Below are 24,954 nucleotides of genomic sequence, written 5' to 3'. Positions count from 1 at the left end.
AAGTGTCCTGATAGCTTGGTATGGAAGGGGTTAAGTCCTCAGCCATCCTATTCTAAAGTGATTTATGATAATGTGTAGTGTTTCAAAACTCTCCCTCACCCCAGTGAACAGCCCTCTCCCTCCCCACTGAGTCCTCTCTCAACGTGCTGAAATGGGAAGGAGGCGTGTTTTGCTGATCTGTTAAATTCTTAGTCAAGTTTCCTTGATTTCCAGCGGCTGCTGTTGTTTGAGTTTGGTTTGGATCAAAACTGAGGTTGTCCTGGCATTTCTGGGACTGAATCCAGGCAAGAGGAAGAAGAAAAAGAAGGAGAAGGAGAAGAGAAGAAAAGAGTGGCGGTGAGAAATAAAGGGAGGAGAGAAACTTAGGAAAAGAAAAAAAAAATCCTTTCAGCATCACATTCCTGTGTTTTCCCCCAGCCTGGAAAACATATTAATCCCAGTGCTTCTACACTCCGAGACAAAGGGACTGAGTCAGACTGTGGGGGAAAGGGTGATAAGAAGGATCCTGGAACTTAAAGAGAGAGAGCGAGATTCAGAAATAGCTGGGGCTCCACGTTAAGGGACATCCTGTGTCGGCACAGGGAACTGGCCACAGACACAGCATCGAGCAGAGATTACAGACAAATGGAGATGCGAAGACTTAAAAGGCCAGCACCTTTCACCTCCTCCAACTTGTCAAGGAGGTAAAAAAGACAGCGCCAGAGAAAAAGAAGCAGCTGAGCCCTCAGGTCAGAACAGGGTGTGGGTCTGGGGTGCTCTAGGACCGGAACTGCAGTTCAACCCCTCTGTATCACTCAACCTCCAAGAGAGAGAGTTTTGGAAGAAAAGCGTTGCATCTAGGAAACTGTCCTGGGACCTCACTCCAGATTGCTTTTTAAACCTCTGCATTCCATCTCCATGAGCAACAATGTAAGTGTGTGATCCTTTCTGTCTTTGCTGGGTTTGTCTGTTTCTTTGTTGCTTGTTTGAAGAAATGAAACATGCATGTTGTCATAATTAATATGCTCAGTGGGCATTTGCTCTGGGGCATCAGGGAGTCCGCTGAAAGAGTGAAAGCATGCTTACTGTAACTGCCTCTGCTGAGCACTGACAAATTACAGCACAAATTAAAAGCAACAGGACCTCATCCTATTTTCCATTCCCTGATCTCCCTCCTTTAACCACCTCCTTTCCCCTCCCCTTAGCCAAGATAGAGAGAGAGAAAATGCCCAGGTCTGTTTGCAATTAAAAGATTTTCTTTCTCCCCACCCCCTTCTGTCTTTTGATCCTGATGTTTCTCAAAGTGGATTGCACAATGACATGGAGAATGGGACCCAGTTTTACCATGCTGCTGGCAATGTGGCTGGTGTGCGGATCACAGCCCCACCCCCAGGCCACGAATCGAGGGAGCCACGGAGGGCGGAAAACACCTCTCTTTTCCCCAGTCAACAGTAGGCCAGCTCGGTTTCTGAGGCACGCACGGACGTCTCAGGGAATGGAGAGAACCACTCTGGAAGAACCACACCTTCAGCCTCTCCAAAGAAGAAGGGGTGTGCCTGTGCTGAAAGTAGCTCGTGCAACGGCACTCCCCGCCCCGCTGGGCAACCACAGAGTCCTGCTGAGACCGACAGCCCGGAGTCCACCCCGTGAGATGGTGCGAGACGAGGGGGCCTCAGCTCGGTCAAGAATGTTGCGCTTCCCCTCCGGGTCCAGCTCTCCCAACATCCTCGCCAGCTTTGCAGGGAAGAATCGAGTGTGGGTCATCTCCGCCCCTCATCCCTCAGAAGGCTACTACCGCCTCATGATGAGCCTCCTGAAGAACGATGTGTATTGCGAGCTGGCAGAAAGGCACATCCAGCAGATCGTGCTCTTCCACCAGGCGGGCGAGGAGGGAGGCAAGGTGCGCAGGATCACCAGTGAGGGCCAGGTGCTAGAGCAGCCCCTGGACCCCAGCCTCATCCCAAAGCTGATGAGTTTCTTGAAGCTGGAGAAGGGGAAGTTTGGCATGGTGCTGCTGAAGAAGACGCTGCAGGTAGAGGAGCGCTACCCTTACCCAGTCAGGCTGGAGGCCATGTATGAGGTCATCGACCAGGGTCCCATCCGCAAAATAGAGAAGATCAGGCAGAAAGGTTTTGTCCAAAAATGTAAGGCCTCTGGGTTAGAGGGCCAGGTGGTAGAGGAAATGAACAACGGTGGAGGGACAGGAAGACCAGGCCTGAGCAGTGAGAGGAGGAAAGAGGACCCGAGGAAAGCACAAGTCCCACCGACCAGAGACAGTCGGGTGAAGGTGATTAGAAAACCCATCACCACTACGGAGGCCCCTCCCCCACCTCCTCCAACTCCAAGAGCCACCACCCCGCCGCCTGCGCCGGTCACCACAGTGACTCGGGCCACCTCTCGGGTGGTAACTGTGGCTGCGAGACCTGCAACCACCACGACCTTTCCGACCACTCAGAGGCCCTGGACCCCCCGGGTGAACCCTTCCTTAGATATCCACAAGCTTCCAGCCACGGCTGAGGTCACCACTGTCAGGACACCAGTGGCCTCAGAAAATCTCTACCCTCCACCCAGGAAGGAGCAGCACAGGGAGAGGCCGCAGGCCACCAGGAGGCCCAGCAAGGCCACGAGCTTTGAGAGCTTCACGGCTGCCCCGCCCACCACCATCTCAGAGCACGGAGCCAGGACTGGCACAGGCCGTTTCCGAGACAGGGACAATCGCACAGACAGGCGGGAGCATGGCCCCCGGGACCCAATTGTGGTGCCAGGGCCTCACAAAACAACAAAGGGGAAACCTCCCAAAAAGAAGGTCCAAGACAAAATTCTTAGCAATGAGTACGAGGACAAGTATGACGTCAGCCAGCCCACTGCCTCTCAGGGGGAGGAGTTACAGGTGGGGAACACTCCCTCCCAAAAAGCAATGGAGACTAAAAAGCATGAAAGGCTTGAGAAACCTGAGAAGGAGAAGAAAAAAAAGGTAAAGAATGAGAAAGCAGAGAAGTTACTCAAGAGTGAAAAGCCAGTGAAGAAGGACAAGGCTGAGAAAAAGAGCAAACAGGAGAAAGAGAAGAACAAGAAGAAAAAGGCAGGTAAAACAGAGCAGGATGGCTACCTGAAGCCCACCACAAAACTCTTCACCCAGAGTCCCAAGAAGTCAGTGACTGACCTGCTGGGGTCCTTTGAAGGCAAACGAAGGCTCCTTGTAAGTAATCTCCTTGACATTGTTCTGTGGTGGCAGGACGGCAGTGCGGGTTAAAATTTGGTTTGCTGTTTTTCTGAGATCACATTGCTAGATGGCAGCCATGGCTGAACCTGTACCCCCCTCAGGAAGGTCAGGAGTCTGTCAAGAAAGCCTAGCCAGACCAGCAGCAACTTTTGCCATAGATAAGTTGTGAACCTCTAGCCACACAAACTCACATCCCTAAGGCACAAGTCAATATTTGGGGATATAAGCTGAAGAAAGCCCCTGTGGTCAGCTGCTTCCAAACCCACCAGTACCCATCCCCTGTCTTTACTGCACTCTTCCTAGTGATAGTTCTGGATGTGGCTTCCTTTTACTAAGTGCAAAGAATAAAAGAATGAACGAGTTCTTAAGCTGGCATGCTTCAACTCTAATCATAATGTAGGAAAAGGGATTCTCTCTGTGTGAACTTAAGAACTAAAAGCATGTGTGTGGGGAAATGGCAAGGTTCCTTCTTTCCTCTCTAATTAGTTCTAATTATATCAACAATTGGAAGCCTCTGAAGGGAAAAAGTAAGGTAACTTGTGTGAGTAGGGAAGGGTCCTTGTCTGTGTGACGCTCACGAATACTTTGAGAACCGCTGCATGAAATCTCCCCTGTAAGGCTGTCTTCCCCCATCACTACCCAAACACCAGTAAAAAGCTTTCAAAAAGATGGAGAGTGGGGAACTGGTTTAATTATTCTGATTTCTAGTACCCTAGAGACATATCTGAATTTGGAGTCAAGATTTCCGTTTCTCCTGAATCTCTGCACAATGAGCACGTATATGGTATATGTGGTATATGTGTGTGGGGGGTGTGGTATGTGTGTGGGGGTGTGGTATATGTGGTTGTGTGTGGTGTGTGGTGTGTGGGTGTGATATATGTGGGTGGGTGTGGTATGTGTGCTGCTGTGTGTAGTATGTGGGAGTTTGTGGGTGTGTGTGGTATGTGTGGGTACGTTGGTATGTCTGATGTGGGGGGGGTGTGGGGATGGGCTTGGTGTATGTGTGGCATGTGTATATGCAGAGGACATAGGCATTTCTTACTCTCCAGTTTGCCCGTGTTTCTAAGTGTCAGGCGTATCAAGCAAGTCACAGGTCCTTCTCAGTAGCTCTCTTTTGGTCCTAACTTACTAGATCCAAAGAACAATAACAGAATCTAGTCAAACCCAAAGCAGGCTTTGGACAGGATACATGCCATCCTAAATGCAAAGGTGGTTCTCATCAGTGGTGGGAGCATGGCTCCTTCTCCGCTCTGTGTGTCCTTGCCTACTCCTTTAGTGCTCTTCCAAGAGGTCTACACCATCTTCTTATGCTATCTTTACACTCTAGGTTGTCAAGGAGGAAAAGAGTGTGGTACAATTACTTCAGAGAAAAATCCATGTTGGGTAATATGATTCAATAATGAATCTCTTTAAAGGGAGACATTGTCAGGGGCAATTTCCCTCCTGCTGAAGGTGGAAGGCACCTCCATACCCTGTAACCCCCTCAGCAAAAACAGTGGGTCACTCAGCTCTCAGAGCCCTAGTTTTTCTCATTTGGCCTAAATTTTGATTAATGATCTTGGCAGAGCAACTCTGGTGCCCTTTTATCCTTAGTGGCATCAAAATATGTACATGTACATTTGAAATGTTATTCAGAGCAGAGACCCTGGTGTCCGAAAAGTCTCTTAACTGTTCCATTGACTGTGTATTATAACAAAACCTAAATATGATTGCGTGGGGGTGTGTATGTGTGTGTGTGTGTGTTGAGTCTTACTGTGTATTTTTTCTTTATTGTCCCTTATTTTTAACCACAACGTTAAAGTAACCATATAAACTAGGGTTAGCAGAGGATAGGCTGCTATTAGAGTGGTTTAACAGCTGTTTGGTTGTTCCATGCACATAAATGTATATGAAAATGTTTCCATCAGTACTAAAATATCACTGATTTCAGAGTAGAACTTTACCTGGTGCTTGAGTGTTAGCATATCAGTGGTGTGCTCTGTTGCTCTCCTCCTTCCTGAGTACTTGGGACATTGTCCAATCTGCTAAAGCACATCACCCATTCAGGCGACAGGGCAAGCGAAGTATTCCTCAACATCAGGTTTTGAGCAGGGGCACATAACAATAGGTAGAATGCCAGGATTGTAATTGTGCACCCATCTGGCAAATAGCCCATTGCCCCTAGTTTGTGAGTCAAAAGAAAAGGGTTTCAAACTGCTTGTCTGATATTAGTCATGCCTTTCACTCTGCCCTCTCTCCACTCCCTTAGTCAGGGATTTGAAAGCCCAGCTGGGTCTTTTCTGCTTTTAACTGTATTCCTGATCATAAATTTCTACCAAATGAAACTCAGATGACAGCTTCTGCTGATGTCATGTGAAGCAAAACAGAACCCAGCTGGAGCTGCTCTGTGTAGTGCTGCTCTTTAGGGCTGGTGAGAGAACCAGGTCTGTTATTATAAAGTACCAACAGGAAACATTTCAATCTCATCGTTACACATGGGCCCAGTTGATGGTCATATCAGAAATGTGTTTTCTGAAGAGGCAAAGAGGTAGAAAAGACAAAGTGTAATGATATGATACAGAAGTTGTAGAAAGTAGAATCTGTTTCCCCAGAAACAGAGGAAACCAGTGTTTTTGGATAAAAGAATTTGTTGGTGCCATTTATCTTTTTTCACCTATTTTTCCTATCAAATATGGCTGATATTTTTCAGGAAGTTCCATGATTCAGTTAATATTCATTAAGACTTAGCACTCTGCAAAATGACAAGTACTGTTGACAACGTATAACTCTAACTCGCCTCCACCTCACTCAGTGTTTTCAAACTGAAATGAAATTTGCGTTCCAAAAAAATTGTGCTTTTTTTTTAGCCCAGATTTCCAGTTTTTCAGTAACCTTGTGTCCAACTACAATTTATCATAAGCCTGTAGTAGTTTACATCTATTTATATCATTGTTTATATGTGAAAACATGATGGCTATTTAACCAATTATGTAGAGAAATGCTAGCAACAACAGTTGGGTGAACAGTCTAGAGGCCTCCAAAGAAGCTGCAGGTAGAGCCAGGGATCCTATTCTTAGGTCAAAAATCAGTCCTTCAATTTCCCCTGCCTCTCAGCCCATCAACCACAAAAGACATACCTTGCAAGGTGCTTTGCCCAAACTGTGTGGTTTAATTTGCATAACAATCCCAGGCAGAAGGACTTATTAACTCCTTTTTACAGATGAGGAAAAGGAAGTTAAGAGAGGTTTAGATGTTTCCCAAGGTGGACAGATAATAAGGGGCAAAGTCAGAATTAGAACCCAAGACTTTGTCTTCCAAGTTCCTGCTCAAGCCATCCCCTCATCCTGTCTTCCTGCAGGGAGTGAGCTTCATCTGGACATATGCAATAAAGTAGAAAGACAAGAAATTATCCTGTTAATCAATACAGATATTTTAAAATTCATTTTCAACCTTGACTTACCCCAATATTTGGGCTATATCTACTGGCAACATTTTGTGCTCAGTACAGATGTGGCATTTCTGCCTTAATAGCCAGCTAGTTCTCTGAACCTCCACTACCTGACTTTCCTGGCAGTTAGGGGAGAACGCTAGATTGAATGCCAGTGAACCTAATCCCTCAGACTGATTGGTGTCAGTTTGGAGTTGACAATAGTGAGAACACAGGTAAACTGTTTATCGCTAAGACATAGCACTAAGTGGAGTCTAACTGATAAACTATCATTTTGTGTCCTGAGATGTACCTGCTTTTCTAGCAACAAGAGTCCTCATGAGGCTGAAATTGCATTGGTTAAGCTCAGGTTTAAGCATTCTTTGGAGATCAAATCTTTTGTCATTTAAGTGAGTTATACTTTCAAACCTTTCTCAGAAATTTGGATATTGGGACAATAATCTACTTATTTGGCTTAATTCTGGAAGAGAATATTAAGGGCTGCTTTACTAAGGCACTTGCATGAATGTTATTTTTCAGAATTCTAGAAAGCCTAGTATTTAAGCCTAACACAGTATTTAAACTAATCTGAGACTCAGAACACCTCTCCCTTTCCCCAGCGTCTTCCTAGTCTTGGTTGGTCCCTTCACTACTTATGCAAACTGACTTCTTATGTGAGCACACTGGTTGAAACAGAAACATGAAAAAGAACCACAGCACAATTCTAACTCATGATACATGCCCTGATTTATCAACTCCAAACTGGAGAGAGGCCAATGCTGGACAACAATGTTTGCTGAGAATTTCTAGGGTCTCTTTTAGGAAGAGGAGGCTGAAAACAGTTACCATTTTAAAAAGTTTGAAATATTTCCAAACTAGAAAATAAATGGAATGGAGATGTCAATATATAGGGGAAAAGTCCTGGAAATACGTTCAGGTCATCAGCCTTTTCTACTTTCCCTGATGCAAACTCCAGGAGCAGATTCAGGGTAAGGGAGAATGTTTTTGCTGAATGGTTTGTGGGCTGCACCTAGATATTTATGTGCTCCTGTACATTCACATACACACACATTTTGTTTTTTGGTTTTTGTTTTGTTTGATTTTCACTACTTTATGAAGTTGGCAAAGAAGTTTTTCTACATAAGTATGAGAAAGCTGAGGTGCATAAGAGTAAATGGACTTTCTAAGGCTACAAAGTAGCTGGGGTTGAACTAGGACTGAAATACAGGCCTTCCAGCATGGACACAGTCACCCTTACTCTGTGCCACTCTGCCAAGCTTCCTTTCATTTCATAATTTAGATTAATCTGGCTATGTTGTGAAGAGGTCACCTGAGAGAGGAATGGAGGAAAGGTTAGCAAGAGAGTCTGAAGCCAGGCTGTGGAGGGCCCAAGCTAGGAAATGAGTCATGCAGAATGAATGTCCCCTCACTGGTGGGTTGAAGAATCTTGAGGCAAAGGTCTCAAGGTGAAAATAAACATTAGAGCTCTTTATTTAAGTGTGATTTCCACTGACTGGCTGTCCATGACCAATTGCTACTGTGTTCAGAGATTCATGGGAGAAGTTGTCAGGAAGGAAAGGGTGAGGTTCTGTATGATTATATATTGTCTGCAAATCTCGATTATGCACAAGATGGAGAAGAACTGAGAGAGCTTTGCGGATTCTTGAAATCAGATCTTATCAGGGTATGTCTGTGGATTTTAAGGGTCCAGAGCAAAGTATGAGAAGAATAAAATGCAGTCCATATATGAACTTCAGTTACAGAGGCAGGTCATTATCAGTCATCCAGCATCTTGGCAGTTGTGCCATAGAGACTCCTCTAAATGTATTCTGAAATGGGTTTCTCCTTTATTTAGAAGATATTAAAAAGTCATTAATAGTAAACCTTTCTCTTACTTACTTTTGACCAGTTTGTGTTCTCCCTTAAACGTTAATTTTATTTATATCAATTCAGTATGTTTATGAACAAAGAATAGTCAGAAGGAAAAACCTAAAACATACTGACTGACAATAAAAATTTCAAGGTTTGGGTCACCATCAAAGCCTGAAGAAATATTTTTAAATGTCATATAGTTAATTAAAAACAAACCAAAAATACCATCACCACATCTTTTTATAGCCACTGTAAATCTTTTTTTAAGGCTAAGTATGATTTAATGAATAAATTTAGGGATATTTTATTATTTTTCCTCTTGGGAGAATGCATTTCTAAACCAAGTATGTTCTACCCACCCTGTTCTTCTGAACAGTCATATACATATGTAATCAAAAATAACTAAATCATGTCTACTCAATGGTCTAAGAAAAGCAAAAAACAAACTTCATCCCAGAAAACCTTTGCTAATGTTCCACTCAAATTCTATTGAACACATTTTAATTCTCATGAGGGAAAATATTTTGTCAGACACAGAGAATTCCTAGAAGGGAAAGCTGTAGGTAGCAATAACCACATCTCTGACAGAGAAAAATAAGATTAAGCTGATTTATTAACCACTTGTGATTTCCCTTTTGTAAAACATACCAAGTTAATAGCCCCAAATTCAAGATATATTTTGTAAGTTTAGATGGAGTAAATAGAAAAGCAACTGATAAATATAAATGTTGTCTAATGGAAGAAAGGGCATAAAAAAAATAGTCTGGTCTCTGAGCTCAGTGATGAGCCAATAAAGGGTGAATAAGACATGCTCTTTGCAGATATCAGCCTAGTGAGTTATTTAGAATCAAAAAGCTCAACCAAGACCTGCACATGACCAGAATAAAAATTCATGTCTTCCCACCTCCAGGATAAACAGTGCCATACCCATACACTTGTGGAGTATGATACACAGTTCTGGTTTCTGTTTAGGGAAAACTTAGTGAAACTGGAGAGGGTTCAGGAAAGGGCAACTAAAATAATCAAGGGAATAGTAAAGGTTTTTATTTGGCTAGATGAAAACACTGAGACATTTTTGTGAGAGGGTGCAAAAGGATCCATAGGAAAGAGTGGTATCCTCATTTTATCCAAAATAACAGAATGTGCCTTTTCCCAAGTGGCTGGTGACTTGGGCATCTCTTTCTATTGCTCTGTTATTCCTCTTTTTCCCAAGAAGAAGTTAGAGGTTACAAAGTGAAGGGGAAAGACACAGGGGCTAGGTGAAAAATATCATGTCATAGTTGGAGAGAAGGCTGAAGTGAAAATGAAAAATCTGTCCTGTTGGAGTCCACCATGAACTCTGTGCAGTGACAATGAGCGTATTCAATGTGACAAGACACTGACCAAAAGACCATCATGAAAGCTCTGTACAAGGTGGGCTAATACAACTTCTAAAGCATAGAATGTTCCATAGTGCCCAGGGCCTGGGTACAAAATTCCCTCAATTCTTTGAGGCATGATCAGAATAATAATAACAGTAAACTCTAAATTCACAAAAATCTGAGCTCATTAGGATAATGAACATCAAAATCAAGGAAGGGAAATAGCATTTATTGAATAATTATTACATGGCAACTACTCATGTAATGTTTACAACCGTCTTGCAAAATAAGTATTCCTATACAGAGTTCACAAACGAAACACACATAGACTAGTAGTGAAAGTAAATTGTGGAAGTTAATAGAAAATTCTAAGTTGTGTGGAGCCATTTTAAAAAAGCCTTTCCAGTGTTCTTTTTTGGTGGGACCCTCACTGGTGGCCAGGGATTGAACCAGCACTGCAGAGGCTGCGGGCAGCCTCGCAGCCCAGCGCTCAACCGCTGGGCCACCAGGGGAGGCCCCACCAGTGTTCTTTTTTGAACCTAATTATGTGAACTGTCCAACAAAACAGCTATTTACTTTAATTTAGTTGTCAGTCACTACTAACCCTCTCTTCCAAATCAAGATGAAATTTTGCCTCAGTGTGAAACTATCACTATGAACTAACCTGTGCTTGTCTTCACCCAACCCCAGCTGATCACCGCTCCTAAGGTTGAGAACAACATGTATGTGCAACAGCGAGATGAGTATCTGGAAAGTTTCTGCAAGATGGCCACCAGGAAAATCTCCGTGATCACTATCTTTGGCCCTATCCACAACAGCACCATGAAAATCGACCACTTCCAACTAGGTTTGCTTAAAAATTTGAATTATATTATAGTTCTCATTCTAAAGTGGGACAAACTATTGGAGAGGTTGCTGGGGAATCAAAAGAAAAATTCAGATGTACAGAAGGCTCTTTTGTTGTGGTAACAAAGGTCAGTTTATTCATTCCTGATGGTTCTGGCAATTAAATTTTTGGCAATTTCAAATGAAAAACCTACAAGTACGCTGAGGTTTGAAAGTCAGTAAGGTAGAGAAAAAAATGAGGGCAGTAATGCAGGGGGGCAAGGGCCTGGGGTAGGAGAGAAGCAGAGAAGTATTCAGACCCAGTCAGGAGGAATCCAGATCACTATCTCCTATTCCTTTAGAAACAGCCTAAACAGCCTTTAGGTTGCAAGTGACTCACTTACAGGTGGGGACCTGCAAGGCCAGGTAATAGAGGGAAATAACCAGGGCTGAAAGAAGATATAACGCTAAATAAAAAGTCACTGAAAATATAGCTAGAAGTGTGCCCAAGTCATGCTGGAGAACAAAAAAAAATTGGCTAAATATAAAGTTTTCATGATTTCTCATATTAATGATGCATGTGAGACTTGAGGGGCCTACAGCTTGGCATTGGGCAATTGAAATTTAACTTACTGTGGTTCTTACAGGCACATGGTAAGAATTACTGTAAGTATTTAAGCCTCCTAGTCAGAATCTCCAAATATGACCCATGCAGTTTTTTATAATTATTCCATCTCTAGAATTTTATTTTTAAATCTTTTTTCTTACATGCATTCTCTACTTTTAAAAAAGTTCTCTTTTTAACTACAATGAAAGTCCTTCCTGTTCCACTATTTGCATATTCTGCATATTTTTCATAAAATATTTAATTTGAAATCATCTGCATTAAGACAAAATATATTTTCCCCAATAGTGAACATTTAAGTTCTGCACATATAACACATTACCTCACCAATTTTTCTGTCTTGTGATCCTGGTAAAATTGAACATCAATCAGTCATAATTATGCCATAATTTGATTTGAATATGATCTAAGCTTTTCTTATTGTGATAGAAATACTTGGCATGAGATTTATCCTCTCCTAACCTTTAAGTGATAGTACAGTATTACTAGCTACAGGCACAATGCTGGCCAGTGTATCTCTAGGACTTAACTTGGGAAGAAAGTTTTATTTATGTGTTCTCTACATTTATTGGCTCACCTCTCACTGAGATAGCACCAAAAGAAATAAATAGCTCTCTTTCCAATGTCCCATCATAAATCCTTGAATTGGTGATTGGTTTGTGGACATTTATTTCTGTGTTGTGTGTATATTTGGTGGGGTGGGGAGCAGGACACCACCACCACCAAAACTATCCTTAACCAAATCAACAATAATTATACTAGCAGAAGGCACAGGCCTTTTGGAGTCAAACAGACCTGTTCAAATTCACAGTAACAATGTATTTATTGGGTGACCTTAAGCAAGCTATCTCCTAAATTTCAGCTTAAAAAATAATTATATCTATTACAAACTATGGTAAGGATTTAGTAAGATCATGTGTGTGAATATCTGTCATGTACTAAGTACATAATTGTGGTCATCATTACCACCATTTGTTCTGGCAGTTATCTGGAGATTGATGAACTGTCACGGGAGACTAGAGCTCTTACAACTGAAAAGCACTTATAATTGCTTTCTGCTGATGACAAATGTTGACAACGAACTCTCACAGCTGCTCTTCAATGTCAGGCTGACAATGCCTGGTGACAAAGTTGAAGCCCATGAGACTAATATTATAAGGCCACAAATTTAGTGGTTAACTAGGATTCCATTGTTTGCTTCCTGCATTTTCAAATAGTAGCATGAGCCAGCAAGCTTAATTGTAATCCAGATGTCTAGAAAGGAAGTAGGACTTCAGCCCCATACAGAATTGGTGTTGGCTGGTGATAAAAGCCCTTTTCCACCAGGTGTTCCCAGTGTCAAATGTGTTCCACCAACTGTTACACAGAGTTCCTTCTCATTCCTCATTTCAGAGAAGTTTGGAAAAATCATTATATCTTCCACCTCAACCTTTATATGGTCTTAACTGTTATAAGCATCTGGTGCAGCCTTGGCAATTTTTAGCACCATTCCTGCTGCTTTTTAGACTAGACATCTGGATTGAATACGATTCTAGAGGGACTGATGTTTTCTTTTCTGTCTTATTGGAAATCAGGTATTGCAATTTGGGTGTTTGCCTCTCATTGAGTGGCAGCTTGGACATGATTTGGGGGGCCTTTAATTTTGTTCCTCATTTAATTCCTGGAAGGTCTTTCTCTCCTTGTGTCATGTCCCAGTTACCTTCATGGGCAAGACTGGAGTATTTTTCAGCCAAGTCTGGGAGTCTGCCGTGGGAAAACAGGAATTGGCATGCACCATGTTCTCAGTGAACCAAACTCCAGCCTTGACCAATTTTCAACTGGATGTCTATCAGATGGCCTTACTTTCCTTAAAAAATAAAACACTCTACTTTTCCAGATATTTACTGGACTTTAAAAGCAGAGCCTCATATTCAACTCCAGTATGAGCTATACTCACCAGCTGTTCAACCTCCATAAATGTATTTGAAACATCTGTGATGGACCTACAACACCAGGACACTTACCTTAAGGTCCCAGATATCAGCATAAAATGTTGTTTTTATGCTTCAGCAAATTCCAGAGCAGAATAAGTCCATCTAGTTTAACCATCCCAAATATATGAGGGTTGAGAATGATTGGACATTAAACGGCATTCTTAATTATTAGTTGTATTTAACATAACAATCTAGAATAGAAACATCGGTGTATATGTTAAGAGGATTAATTATTGTCAAATAGGGATATGTAGCTGATTAAATGTACTTTATTTCAGAATGGAAAGAGAAGTTGGGGGAAAACCAGCAGTCATGCTTCTTTTTGAGGAAAATATAGGGATAAAAAATACTTTGACGCTGGTGTTTGATCACCAAATTCTAAGGACTAGAACCCATAAGACATTTTATGAGGCAAAGGAAGTTCTTTGATAACTTTTTCTAAAGAAAGAGGACTTTGAGGGTAATAGATAAAGAAGAAGGTAGAATAGTTGATGGTAGTGGAATGTGGAAACAGGAGAGAAAGTGTTGATTCTTTATTTACATGAGCAAGGAACTCATAGGTGAATTTTTAAAATAACTTTTGTGAGAATGATGGAATACATTTCAGCCTAAACAACTCTGACTTTGATCCTGTGGAAGATAACTGTTCTTTATGAATGTCTCACAACTACCAGGATTGATCTATAACAGTGTAAAAATGCTGCTTTCACTTAGGAGGGGACTTTGCCCAAATCCTCCTTTTATCAGTGGTGACAATGCCTGGCAGTTAACTGCCTTCCATAGCCCCTGCACCCCGTGTGGGGAGGCAATGCTGGGGGAGTGATCAAATTTCCAGTCTCCGGCTATGGTGTCCCTCTCTGATTATTCAGCCTGATTATCAGTCACTCTAGATTGATAATCTAGAGGGTAGAGAAGGTAGAGAGACTTCCCCTAACTTGTTCATTACCCTTCTTCTGCCCTGGATATTTCCAACATCAAGAGTATGTCAAGGTCAACCCCCGACAATCAAGGGACAAAAAGCACCTGATCAATCAAATATAAAAAAATATAAGTGTTTGAAGAATGTAGGGAAGAGATTAGATCTCCAGTTGCAGTCATCTTAGAAGATATTAAGAGAATTTTTAAATTGAGTGGATTTTTGGAGGGGATTTGAAAACTGAGTAGATTTTTGAGAGGTGATAAATCTATTTGAGGTACTTTTTGTCTTTAGTTTTTAAAAATAAATGATGTTGCTTTTTATTCCAAAGTCAAAGCTATCTAAAAAGTATGCATAGACAAGTCTTACTCATTCCTGACCCCATTATCCTATTACTCCTGCCTCTATGGCTATTTTTATGACTCCTTGTTTATTTATTTAGTGCCTCTCTATGTAAATAATTATAAATATCTCTGTTTCCTTTATTTTTATATGTACTTTTCTGCACTCTACTTTTTCACTGAAATATATTTCCTGGAGGTCTTTCCTTATGAGTATTTAGAGATTGTCCTCATTCTTTATTAAGCCACTGTGAGAGTCTACCATGGTTTACTTAACCAGTATCCTTGTTGATGGACACTTGGATTGTTTTCATATTTTGTTACTATAAACAATTTCATCATTAGTTACCATGCACCTATGTTACTCTCTGCATGCTCTGTATGTGGATCTAGGTCCCTGGTGAGTGGGAGTGATGACTCATTACTGGGATGAGACGGCAAGTCTTCTCCCAGGGGTGACTCGGCAGTCTTCACTCTGGCTTTGCTTCTGATTCACTGCCACCAGGATGGGCAGACTTGGGGCTTCATCATCTTTAGACGAGGGACTTTCAAAATGGGTTCACTTATCTATTTTTATATTTATGTGTTCACATTGGAAAGTTTTCATTCAAACAAAATGTTAATGAAAAAGTGCAACTAATAAAAACTGTTCTAAGTCTCAAGATGGAGGCCCAGAGCCTCTATTCACTTATGCCCCACTGATTTCTGTCCTGACACACCCAGATTTACTCACATTTCATTTTCCTTAAGATAATGAGAAACCCATGCGAGTGGTGGATGATGAGGATTTGGTAGACCAGCATCTCATCAGCGAGCTGAGGAAAGAATACGGAATGACCTACAATGACTTCTTCATGGTGCTGACCGATACAGACCTGAGAGTCAAGGTATGGGCTCCTGTTTGAGATAACACAGTGTCATGCCTTAAGATAGTGACTAAATTATTTTTCAATGAGTCTTAGACTCATGAGTAAACCCAGATTATTTTATAAATGGAAAGGACTTGAAAATGAGAAAATATTCCATTTTATCTTATAAAATTTGTGTCTAGAAATGTGGTTTCTATAAAACAGTGGGTTGGATGACTTCCCATAGGCCAACTACTTAACTCAGACTAAATTCTTCTCTAACATCAGTACATGTGTTCATCAGACATTTAATAGCTATGATGTGCCAGGTTGTGGAGCTAAAAGGAGAGTGTTTGGTCTTTGCCTTCAGGAAAGCCAGGTTTAACTTAGGCTTATTTTGCAAGATTCTGGAAGATTGCCCCCTGATCTAACATGGACAAGACAGCAGGGTTTTACAACAACTTTCTCCTTATACTTAGGGACAAAGGTTCTGAACCACGAAAAACTGTGCCATGTAATCATAAGAATAATAACAAAAATAATTCACTTTATTGAGTGCTTTCAATTTGCCAGGTGCTCACTTAAAGTCTTTACAACCCCTACTTCAAACCTCTAAGATGAATAACAAGTATTATCTTTGTTTCACAGAGGAACAATCAAAGACCCAGGGTTATTAAATAATATGCCCATGTTCACCCAGTAAGAGATGGACTTGATACTCACAGAGGCTGACTCCAGAGCCCACTGGCTTAAGACTCTAATATGTCGATATTATTATGTTTATGAAAAAGACTGCCTGGGCTTTCTGAAAAGCTGATTCAACTTGCAATATTTTTCTAGATCTGGAGCAAGTTCTCCTCATCAATTCAATCCACATTTGTGTTGCCTCACCTCTAATGTAGAAGTTTGGAGGATCATCCCTAAGGTCTTTGCCAGCTTTCACATTCTATGGTTTACTGAATTCCCAATGAGGTCATAGCTCCAAGTCGTGTTCCAAGCTGCTCTTTGGCTTATGCTGGTTCTGTTTATCCAGCCCCAAATCCATCTCAGATTGTTGTTGTAAATCCAGACAGTTATGATCCAGGACACTGATTTTCATTATCCTTAAGTTGATCCCAACTTTTTCCCGAGAATACATAAACAAACATGACCTAATTTTAGTAATACTCACTCAATAAAGTACTCTTTGAGTGGTTTATGTGGCTTCCTGATGACACAGAACATGCTTCCTTCTAGTGGAAAATTACCCTTCTTGCTCAGGTCAGATTCTCATCTTATTCCATCCTGTGTTATATACAGCTTCTCCCACTTTTTCTCCAGTGGTATAGTGAGTAAGGAACAGCTTGGTCCCAGAGGCATGGTAATGAATCTGATATGTATAGTGAGGAAGGCATGGACCCTTTCCAATAAAAGGAGTGCAGTTGAAAAGAAATCCTTGTAAAATATAAGGGGCAGTTGTTTCATGGATAGTGAGCCTTAAAACATAGAAAAGGTGCCACTATAGGAGAAAGTTTATAAATCATCTAATTTTCTAGGTTCTGATTTCCCCAGAGCTCCCCTGAATTCTTCCAGGTTATCTGTCCTCTAAACAGAGGGAAGAAACACACTTATACATTATATCCATTCTATTTTGTCTTAAACAGCAGTACTATGAGGTGCCTATAGCAATGAAGTCTGTGTTCGACTTGATTGACACTTTTCAGTCCCGAATCAAAGACTTGGAAAAGCAGAAGAAGGAGGGCATTGTCTGCAAGGAAGACAAGAAGCAGTCACTGGAGAACTTTCTATCCAGGTACCCCACCTTTGGAGACCTCCAGATGGCAGATGGGAATGTTTTCTGAGTGAGCTAATGAAAATGTCCCAGTAATACAGCAGCACCTGTGTGCCTGTGAACTTCCTGCTGAAAGCAGTCTTATCCACAACATTTTGGCCGCTGGGTTCAGTCTAGTCCTGTTGGGAGTAGCTCTGGTCACAAGGCTGGTTGGGGCCAGCTCCAAGCTTGAATGGTGATTGGTAGCTTTGGAGAAGTTTTTTCTCTCTTCCTCTCCTTTTTGAGCACAGATGATAGAGTTTTGAGCTGTGAAGATTAATTTATTCTGTCAGTGTATTGGAGGGCTTTATACACAGGGTGTTACTTACATATTTATTTATTAGGACCCATTTAGTTCCAAAAAGGATTTGAATGCTTCCTTCCAACTCTGTGGAAAATGACCAAAAAGCCCACTAGGACTGCAAATCCTCTTGACCCAGCTCCCTATTCCTAGGAGAGTGTGATTTTTGAAAACCACAGTAGGGAAACTCCAGTTTGTACACAGAGAAAAATGTAAATGATATCACCAACTTCCCCCTTCACTCCTCCTCCATGTTGGATCAAAATTCTGCTGAGTCACTGAGGTTCAGAGTGGGATAACTGGATCATATGGAATTTCTATTTTTAATATTTTAAGGAATCTCTATCTGCTTTCCATAATGACTGCACCAATATCTTCTGAAAATACCATTCTCATCGGTGTGAGATAGTAGCTCATTGTTGTTTTGATTTGTGTCCCCCTAATAGTAAGAGATGCTAAACATCTTTTCTTTTGCCTATTAGCCATCTGAATGTCCTCTTTAGAGAAGTATGTTTTTAGATCCTCTGCAATTTTTTTTTAAATATTTATTCATGCAACAAGAGCTGGTGTACAGGTAAGAGGTGTGGGAGGTGAGAGGATTCACCAGAGACAGAGTGGGGATCAGAACAGGCAGATTGACTGAAGTACACTGCTGAGGGGAGCAGCAGGCGAGTCAGGAGAGGTCTGCTGTGCCATGTGGGCTGCTCCCTAGCTGGCCTGGGGATCGAACTAGTACTGCAATGGCTGCAGACAGCTTCATAGGTTGCATCTTAACCCTTGCACCACCAGGGAGGCCCCCTCTGCCCATTTTTAATCAGGTTTTTGTTTTTAATTGCTGAGTTTTATGAGTTCTTTGTATATTTTGGCTATTAACTCCTTGTCAAACATAAGATGTGCAAATATCTTCTCTCACTAAGTAAGATGTCTTTCAATACTAAAGATAATGAACACCCAAACCTAGAACAAGTAAGTAATCAATAAATTCTGGCTTTCAGTAGTATTAAGATCAATTATTAAGCTCCACATTAGAGAACTTTGTCATAAAGGTGGAGGCAAGAGTAGGAAATTTAATAGGCACCTTGAAATTAAAACCCAGGCAAATAAAACTGACATTTAAAAAAAAAAATAATAGCTCTATAAATAAACCAATAACCAATGGGAATTTTCCCTCAAATCTGCTGAGTTGTTGGTAAATCTGTACAGCCTGGTTTCAGCTGACCAGATTCTGAAGTTAGTCTAGTTTTTAGCAACACTAATCTGGTTCAGGCTATAATTACCTTTCTTTGTGAGAGAAGCCACAGAGGGTGGGCAGATGCAGACTAATTTGGGAATATTGGTTAAGAGAAGTACATACAAGCACAGCTTATAGAATTTTTATTTGCCAAGAGCCTAAAGTGACAGAAGAACAGTTTGTCTAAAATAAGGCTCTGCATCACATTCAATATCTCTTGTTACATCCTATGGAAGTTATTTCCTTCAGTGTCTGTCCTGGGGTTTAGTATCTTAATGTAGATGTCTGTGAGTGGAAGCATCATTAACTTAGGAGGAAGCAACCTTCTCTTGGTTGTGTCTCAGAGCCCAGCCCTCGCCAATCACGACAGCTTTCAGTGGTGCACACAGGTAAACAAGTTAAAATATACCTCTCCCAAAATAACTCCCTCAAGGACACCCTACAGCTCTGTGTGAGGCCAGGAAGGCTGGCCTGGTGTGGAGGCCGACTAGGGGCTGGTGCTGGTCTGGCATGCCTCCTAAGGAAGCAGAGAAAGTACTGGAGAGGGTATTTGTGACCCAATAGCAGTTGCTGTTCCCTTTCCCAGGAAACTCGGACAGTCTCAGACGCTCCTCTCCCCTCCTCTGTGCCAAATACATTCGTCTCTCTATCCTCAGTGGAGATTTTAGTTGTTCTTTCCTTTTGAAGCAAAACAAGCTGAGGAAGTGAATGTAATGCCACAGCAAGCAGTTCTTGGCCAGCCTTGCTACAGGCGTCCATTCAGAGGCTGGATTTCATCAGACTATCATTTTCTCTCATTCACCCAAACCACTATTCCCCTAAGAGGCCATTTTCTTTGGGGTTGAAAACGCTCATGTTCACTCTGAGGCTGGAAGGGGCACAGGGAAAGAAGCCATGAATAAAATCAACTGGCTTCAGCTCAGTGAGTGCACTAATACCCCATAGTCTCCTGCCCTGAAGGCAGAAACAAAACCTCTTCTCTAGTGAAGGTGGAATTTGAGACAACTGCATTCAACTGTCCCTTGGATGTAACCCCCCCTTTTCATATCCTCTTAAGGATATGACAGCCCAGTCAAGTATCTGCATCTCTATGGGTGCCCAGCTAGGGAAACCACTGTACCAGAAACTGGAGAAATCTGTATTTTGGTACCACCTCTTAGCTACTCCTTCACTTCTCTAAGTCTCATCTTGTCATCTGTAAAATGCAGAAAATAAGCCATTCCTTCACTGAGCTCTAATGAGGGAACACATACCTTGTAGGTGAAGGAAAGCTATAAAATGACATACAACATAAGGATTAAATAGATTAACATAGAGCATTGTAATCGATAATGTCCAAAGTCTTTAATAGGCAAAGTTCTACATGGAGACATCAGCCAGTGAAGACGTGGCCTATAGTTATGTCATAACATAGAGAGGTTACATCGATGGGTTTTAGAGTTTATTTCTTCTAACACCTCTTTGAAGTAGTTGTTCTTGACTAGCAAAAAACTGAGACTGGGATGAACTGGGTGACATGCACAAGGACACCCAAAAAGTAGGGGTACCAAAACATAAACTCAAGTTTTCAAGGTACAACACAATACTCTGTCTGTGACCTTATTGTGTTGGAACTGGAATAGCAGAATCAAATTTACTATTTGTTCTAAAATCCTGTGGCTCTAGGTTTAGACCTTTCCACATCATAGGAGCACTCTGTGTGCATTGGTCCTAATTAATGAAAATTTTAGAACCTACATTGGCCTCTGAAAGAAACCACTGGCTACTGAGGAAGGCACACAGAGCTTTTTTCCCCCCAGAAAACCTCCTTGACCCATACTTTCATATTTTCCTTACCCCTGCCACTGTCATCTACTTACATGCAGCTCTTTTTCTACTCTATTTGATACCCATAGTGTCATTTCTTAACACCCTCCAAACTCTAGGGCACTCTGCTGGAACTTAAGTTTTCTTTAGTTCTCTTCTCATTTCCCTATTTCTGTTGCTACAATTTAGCATATCATTTTGGCCAGTCTTCATCTCTCCCCAAGAGCTTCATCTCTCCCTATGTGACCCCACCAGGTGTGATGACCAGACTCAGGCCTGAGGCCTCCTGCAATTGCCACAGAGGGAGACTATGAAATAACAACAGAAAAAGGGCAAGTAATGTGGTAGAACAGTTTAATGGCTTTGAGGAGCAATGAGGTATTTCTCAGGGACAGTCTTTTTTTTTTTTTTAATTCTGGGCATAGGAAAAACTGGCAGGCAACACAACCCTGCTTCCTCACACTGACCTCTATTGTTTGTTTGAAGCAGTAATGGTAGCTTCTGCTTCTCTGCCAGGTTCCGATGGAGGCGGCGGTTGCTGGTGATCTCTGCTCCTAATGATGAAGACTGGGCCTATTCACAGCAGCTCTCTGCCCTCAGTGGCCAGGCATGCAATTTTGGTGAGTGGGGCGCCTCATCTTCCCTGCTTTCCCATACCACCCTCTCATCCTGGTCATTTCTGAAATGGAACATAGTAGCTTAGATCATCTAAATATTCCCCAGTTCAGACTGATTTCCAGACACTTACTCAGTTTTACTGAGTATAAAGTTACTTTCAGACTGTGGCCTTAGTCAACTTGGCTCTTTTTTTTTTTTCCCCTCTCAATCCTTTCAGGTTCTTTGTTGAAGTATTTGAAAATATTTGCTGTTTGGCTTTCAGTGATCTATAGTATGTGTCTTACTTGTTTTACTTTGTTTCAAGATCATAAATCTTTAGGTATCATCATTCACTTAGATAGTACTTAACTGACATTGGGTACATATACATAAATGAAGTGTCTTTTGTAAAACAGGGTTTTTGGGAGTTAATGTATTCATTGAAGCGCACTATATTATATTGCCATTCCCTTAAAAAGTACTTGATTTATAATTGGGCACCAAGAAGATAGCAAGATCTGTTAAACAGAAATTTATTTTTGAGAGAAGCATGTCAAAGAGAAACATAGTTATTTTGATTATTTTGTAGTTAGGTGTTTTGATGTATCCTTCCTTTCCCAAACATTATTATCCTAGTGGTGGAAAGAGCTAAATCATTTTGAATATCAACATAAAGAAAGGTAAATGCATAGTACACTGAATTTATTGTTAAAGTCAGTGGGGAGCCAAGGAGACAATGGATATTTCAAAAGTGGAAAACACAACTGAAATCTCATTTAATTGATATACTTCCACAGAGGAAAAATTTTGTGCAAGTCACTAAAGAAGAGAAAAAATAACTGGTGACCAAAATTTAAACATTTATAATTGGAACCTATATGAATCAAATTTATTTTGATGCATCTATTAGAAAGAATAATCATTTGTTATTTTCAAAGCAACATGTTCTTGAGTTATTAAGTGAGAGAGTAAGTAAACATTTTGCAAAGCATCAACAGAGCCTGGGGCATGGCTGTGACCCAGATTCTGTAAATTGTAAACACATTTAAGTTTTGAGATGTGAAATAATAAAACAAAACAGAAAACATGTTTATAATATTAAGAATAATTAGAATAGTTGTGAAATTTTGCCTTTATCCCTTTAATCAAGGTTAATGACTTAAGACTTTATATTCAATATATAAGATTTGATTGTGCCAGTATTTTAAAGCATATTTTAAATTATTGATAGCCACCAGTGGTGCTAGGTAACAGTTCTTAGAACAGTTAATCACCCTTCACAATAAAAATATAAATAAAATCATGACTTGTTAATTTTTAATGGTCTCTTTGCAACAGCTGTTAAGTGGTGTTTTATCTTTAATGTCCGCACACAGAACTTAAGTCATGTTAGTGTGGGCAAACATAAATATAACATGCAGAAAATAAGAACAATTCACATTTCCCAGTTATAATTAAATCTATAATCTTCCCTATTAAACACATGACTCAACAACATGTAAAAAGGAATGTTTCACTTTTCTGAGAGAAGAGTAAAGACCACAACATTTGTGAGGGGAAGGAATAGCATTTTGGTTGGATTTTCACTCTTCTTTATAAAGATTTTCACTCTTCTACCCCAGACAACTTCTAGTTCTCGTCTCCCTGGGATCATTGACATTCTTAGTGTTAGTGCTGAGTTATGATCCTGCTAGTCTAGGATTCTGAAACTATGAAATCTTGATATGAGTGTAGGTTTCTTTGTCCTCCTATATTCTTTTTTCTGAATCTCTTCACATGCTCTTCATCTTCAAAAGAATTCCAAGAAGCTGCCAAAGCATGACCTTTTCTCCTTTCCTGCAACCTTAGCCAAGGGTGAGAAGCAAATGCACCTTTGAATCTTCAAAATAAATGATAAGAACCAGACTTTTAAGCCAACAAATGTTTGTGCAAAGGAAGTCAGGACCTATTGCTTTAACACTCACATTTTGGGGTCTGCAGTCTTTCCTGAGAGACAGTTGGGTTTTCCAGATTAGTTTTTATGACTTCAGGTCTGACATTTTTCAGAACACTCATCAGCTTAGACCATCTCAGATATTTTAATGTTCCTGTTTGTCACTTAATCACAGTGAGAATCACAGTTTAAGAGGAAATTCTATTTTAATCTACAAACAAAACCAAACCACATCTTACTCTATTGTTAACCCTAAAATCTACAATTTGTCTTTTCCAAGATTTTAAAGGTATTCATTTTTAGGGAAAATTTAAAAATGGATTATTTTACCAAATAAGGTTATATACTTTTTAAACTTAGAGATTTTTAATTCAGGCATCCAATCTTTGGAAGTAAAAAAATGGCTTGCTAATCCTATGGCTTTCTTTTTTTTTCCCCCTCAGGTCTGCGTCACATAACCATTCTGAAGCTTCTAGGTGTTGGAGAGGAAGTTGGGGGAGTTTTAGAACTGTTCCCCATTAATGGTATGGTGCTGTAATTTTCAAGCAGTCTTAAGTTCAGTTCAATCATATCAAGCTATATGCAAGAAGTGGTATGACTGTAATAAAGAACTTTCGCTGAATCCTTCCCAAGTTGTGTGTGTGTGTATATGTGTGTGTGTGTGTGAATGAAACACAACCCCTAATACCTGTAATATAAACACATTCATAAGTGACAGTAAATTTTTTTTTTAACTAAGATGATGTTTTTTGTATAAATTTGGTTTTAGGGTTTACAAAGCATTTTCATCTATGTTACTTCATTTAATTCTGACAGTAATTTTATGAGGCACAGAGTTTTGTGGGCCATAGATTGCATGATTGATTGGGAATCATCTGAATGATTCCCTTTCACATGTGAAGACATATTCAAAAAGGCTCAGAGAAACTGAAAGAAAATGACTAGTGACTAGAAGTTACAGGAAGCAAATCTAGTCTAAGATTAAACTCTTTACATGAGACAATGTGTATAAAATCCCTGGCACAGTACTGGACAGAGTGGACGCCCAGCAAGTGTCAGTCTCCTCCCCTCTCCCTCTTTCTTCTTTTGACTAATCATTAGAGTTTAAATACCTTTATCTTGATCCTAATTGGTGTTTTCCACCTTTGACAATGAAATACACTTTTCGTTATAAATATAATAATATCAAAAGGAAAACTATCCTTGCAAAGAAGTAACTAAGCTAATTGGAAATAAACTTAGAAATGTAAATATTAAAATCTTTGTTCATGGTAAATTTTAATGAATCTTTCTAAGATTAAATTAAGATTCTAGTTTTATATTTAGTAACATTCCTATAAAAGAGACATTACCTGCCCCAACATTTGACATTAATAATGTTGTAGAAGATCAGGGACATTTTATTTCTAGTAGAAAAAATATTATAAACTTCAATTGAATTTTGAGCTAAAGAGAACAGACTCCCGGGTCCTGTATTATCACAGGGATTTTTTTTCTCGAGTGGAGGTTTGCCTGAGCTCTAACTTGAATCCACCAACACCTTTTCTGTTTCTCTTCTAGGGAGCTCTGTCGTGGATCGGGAAGACATACCAGCTCATTTGGTGAAAGACATTCGTAACTATTTTCAAGTGAGCCCAGAATACTTCTCCATGCTTCTAGTTGGGAAGGATGGAAATGTAAAATCCTGGTATCCTTCCCCCATGTGGTCCATGGTGATCGTGTACGACTTAATTGACTCCATGCAACTCCGGAGACAGGAAATGGCCATTCAGCAGTCACTGGGAATGCGCTGCCCGGAAGATGAGTATGCAGGCTATGGTTACCATAGTTACCACCAAGGCTACCAGGATGGTTACCAGGATGACTACCGTCATCATGAGAGCTACCACCATGGATACCCGTACTGA

General features: G+C 40.7%; 1 protein-coding gene across 1 annotated transcript; it reads left to right on the top strand.

Moving 5' to 3' along the window:
* Positions 1–1,294: 1,294 nt before the first annotated feature.
* Positions 1,295–24,954, top strand: CCDC80 (coiled-coil domain containing 80; the record flags this gene model as incomplete). Its single annotated transcript, XM_084232333.1, has 7 exons — positions 1,295–3,178; positions 10,532–10,688; positions 15,272–15,408; positions 17,013–17,161; positions 21,034–21,137; positions 23,491–23,571; positions 24,608–24,954. The coding sequence occupies 7 exons, from the start codon at positions 1,295–1,297 to the stop codon at positions 24,952–24,954; spliced, it is 2,859 nt and encodes a 952-aa protein (XP_084088459.1).

Source organism: Talpa europaea, assembly GCF_964194135.1.
Source record: "Talpa europaea genome assembly, chromosome: 4".
NCBI classification, from domain to species: Eukaryota; Metazoa; Chordata; class Mammalia; order Eulipotyphla; family Talpidae; genus Talpa; species Talpa europaea.
The sequence above is the reverse complement of the archived record's forward strand: the minus strand, read 5'-3'. Positions and strand labels throughout refer to the sequence as shown.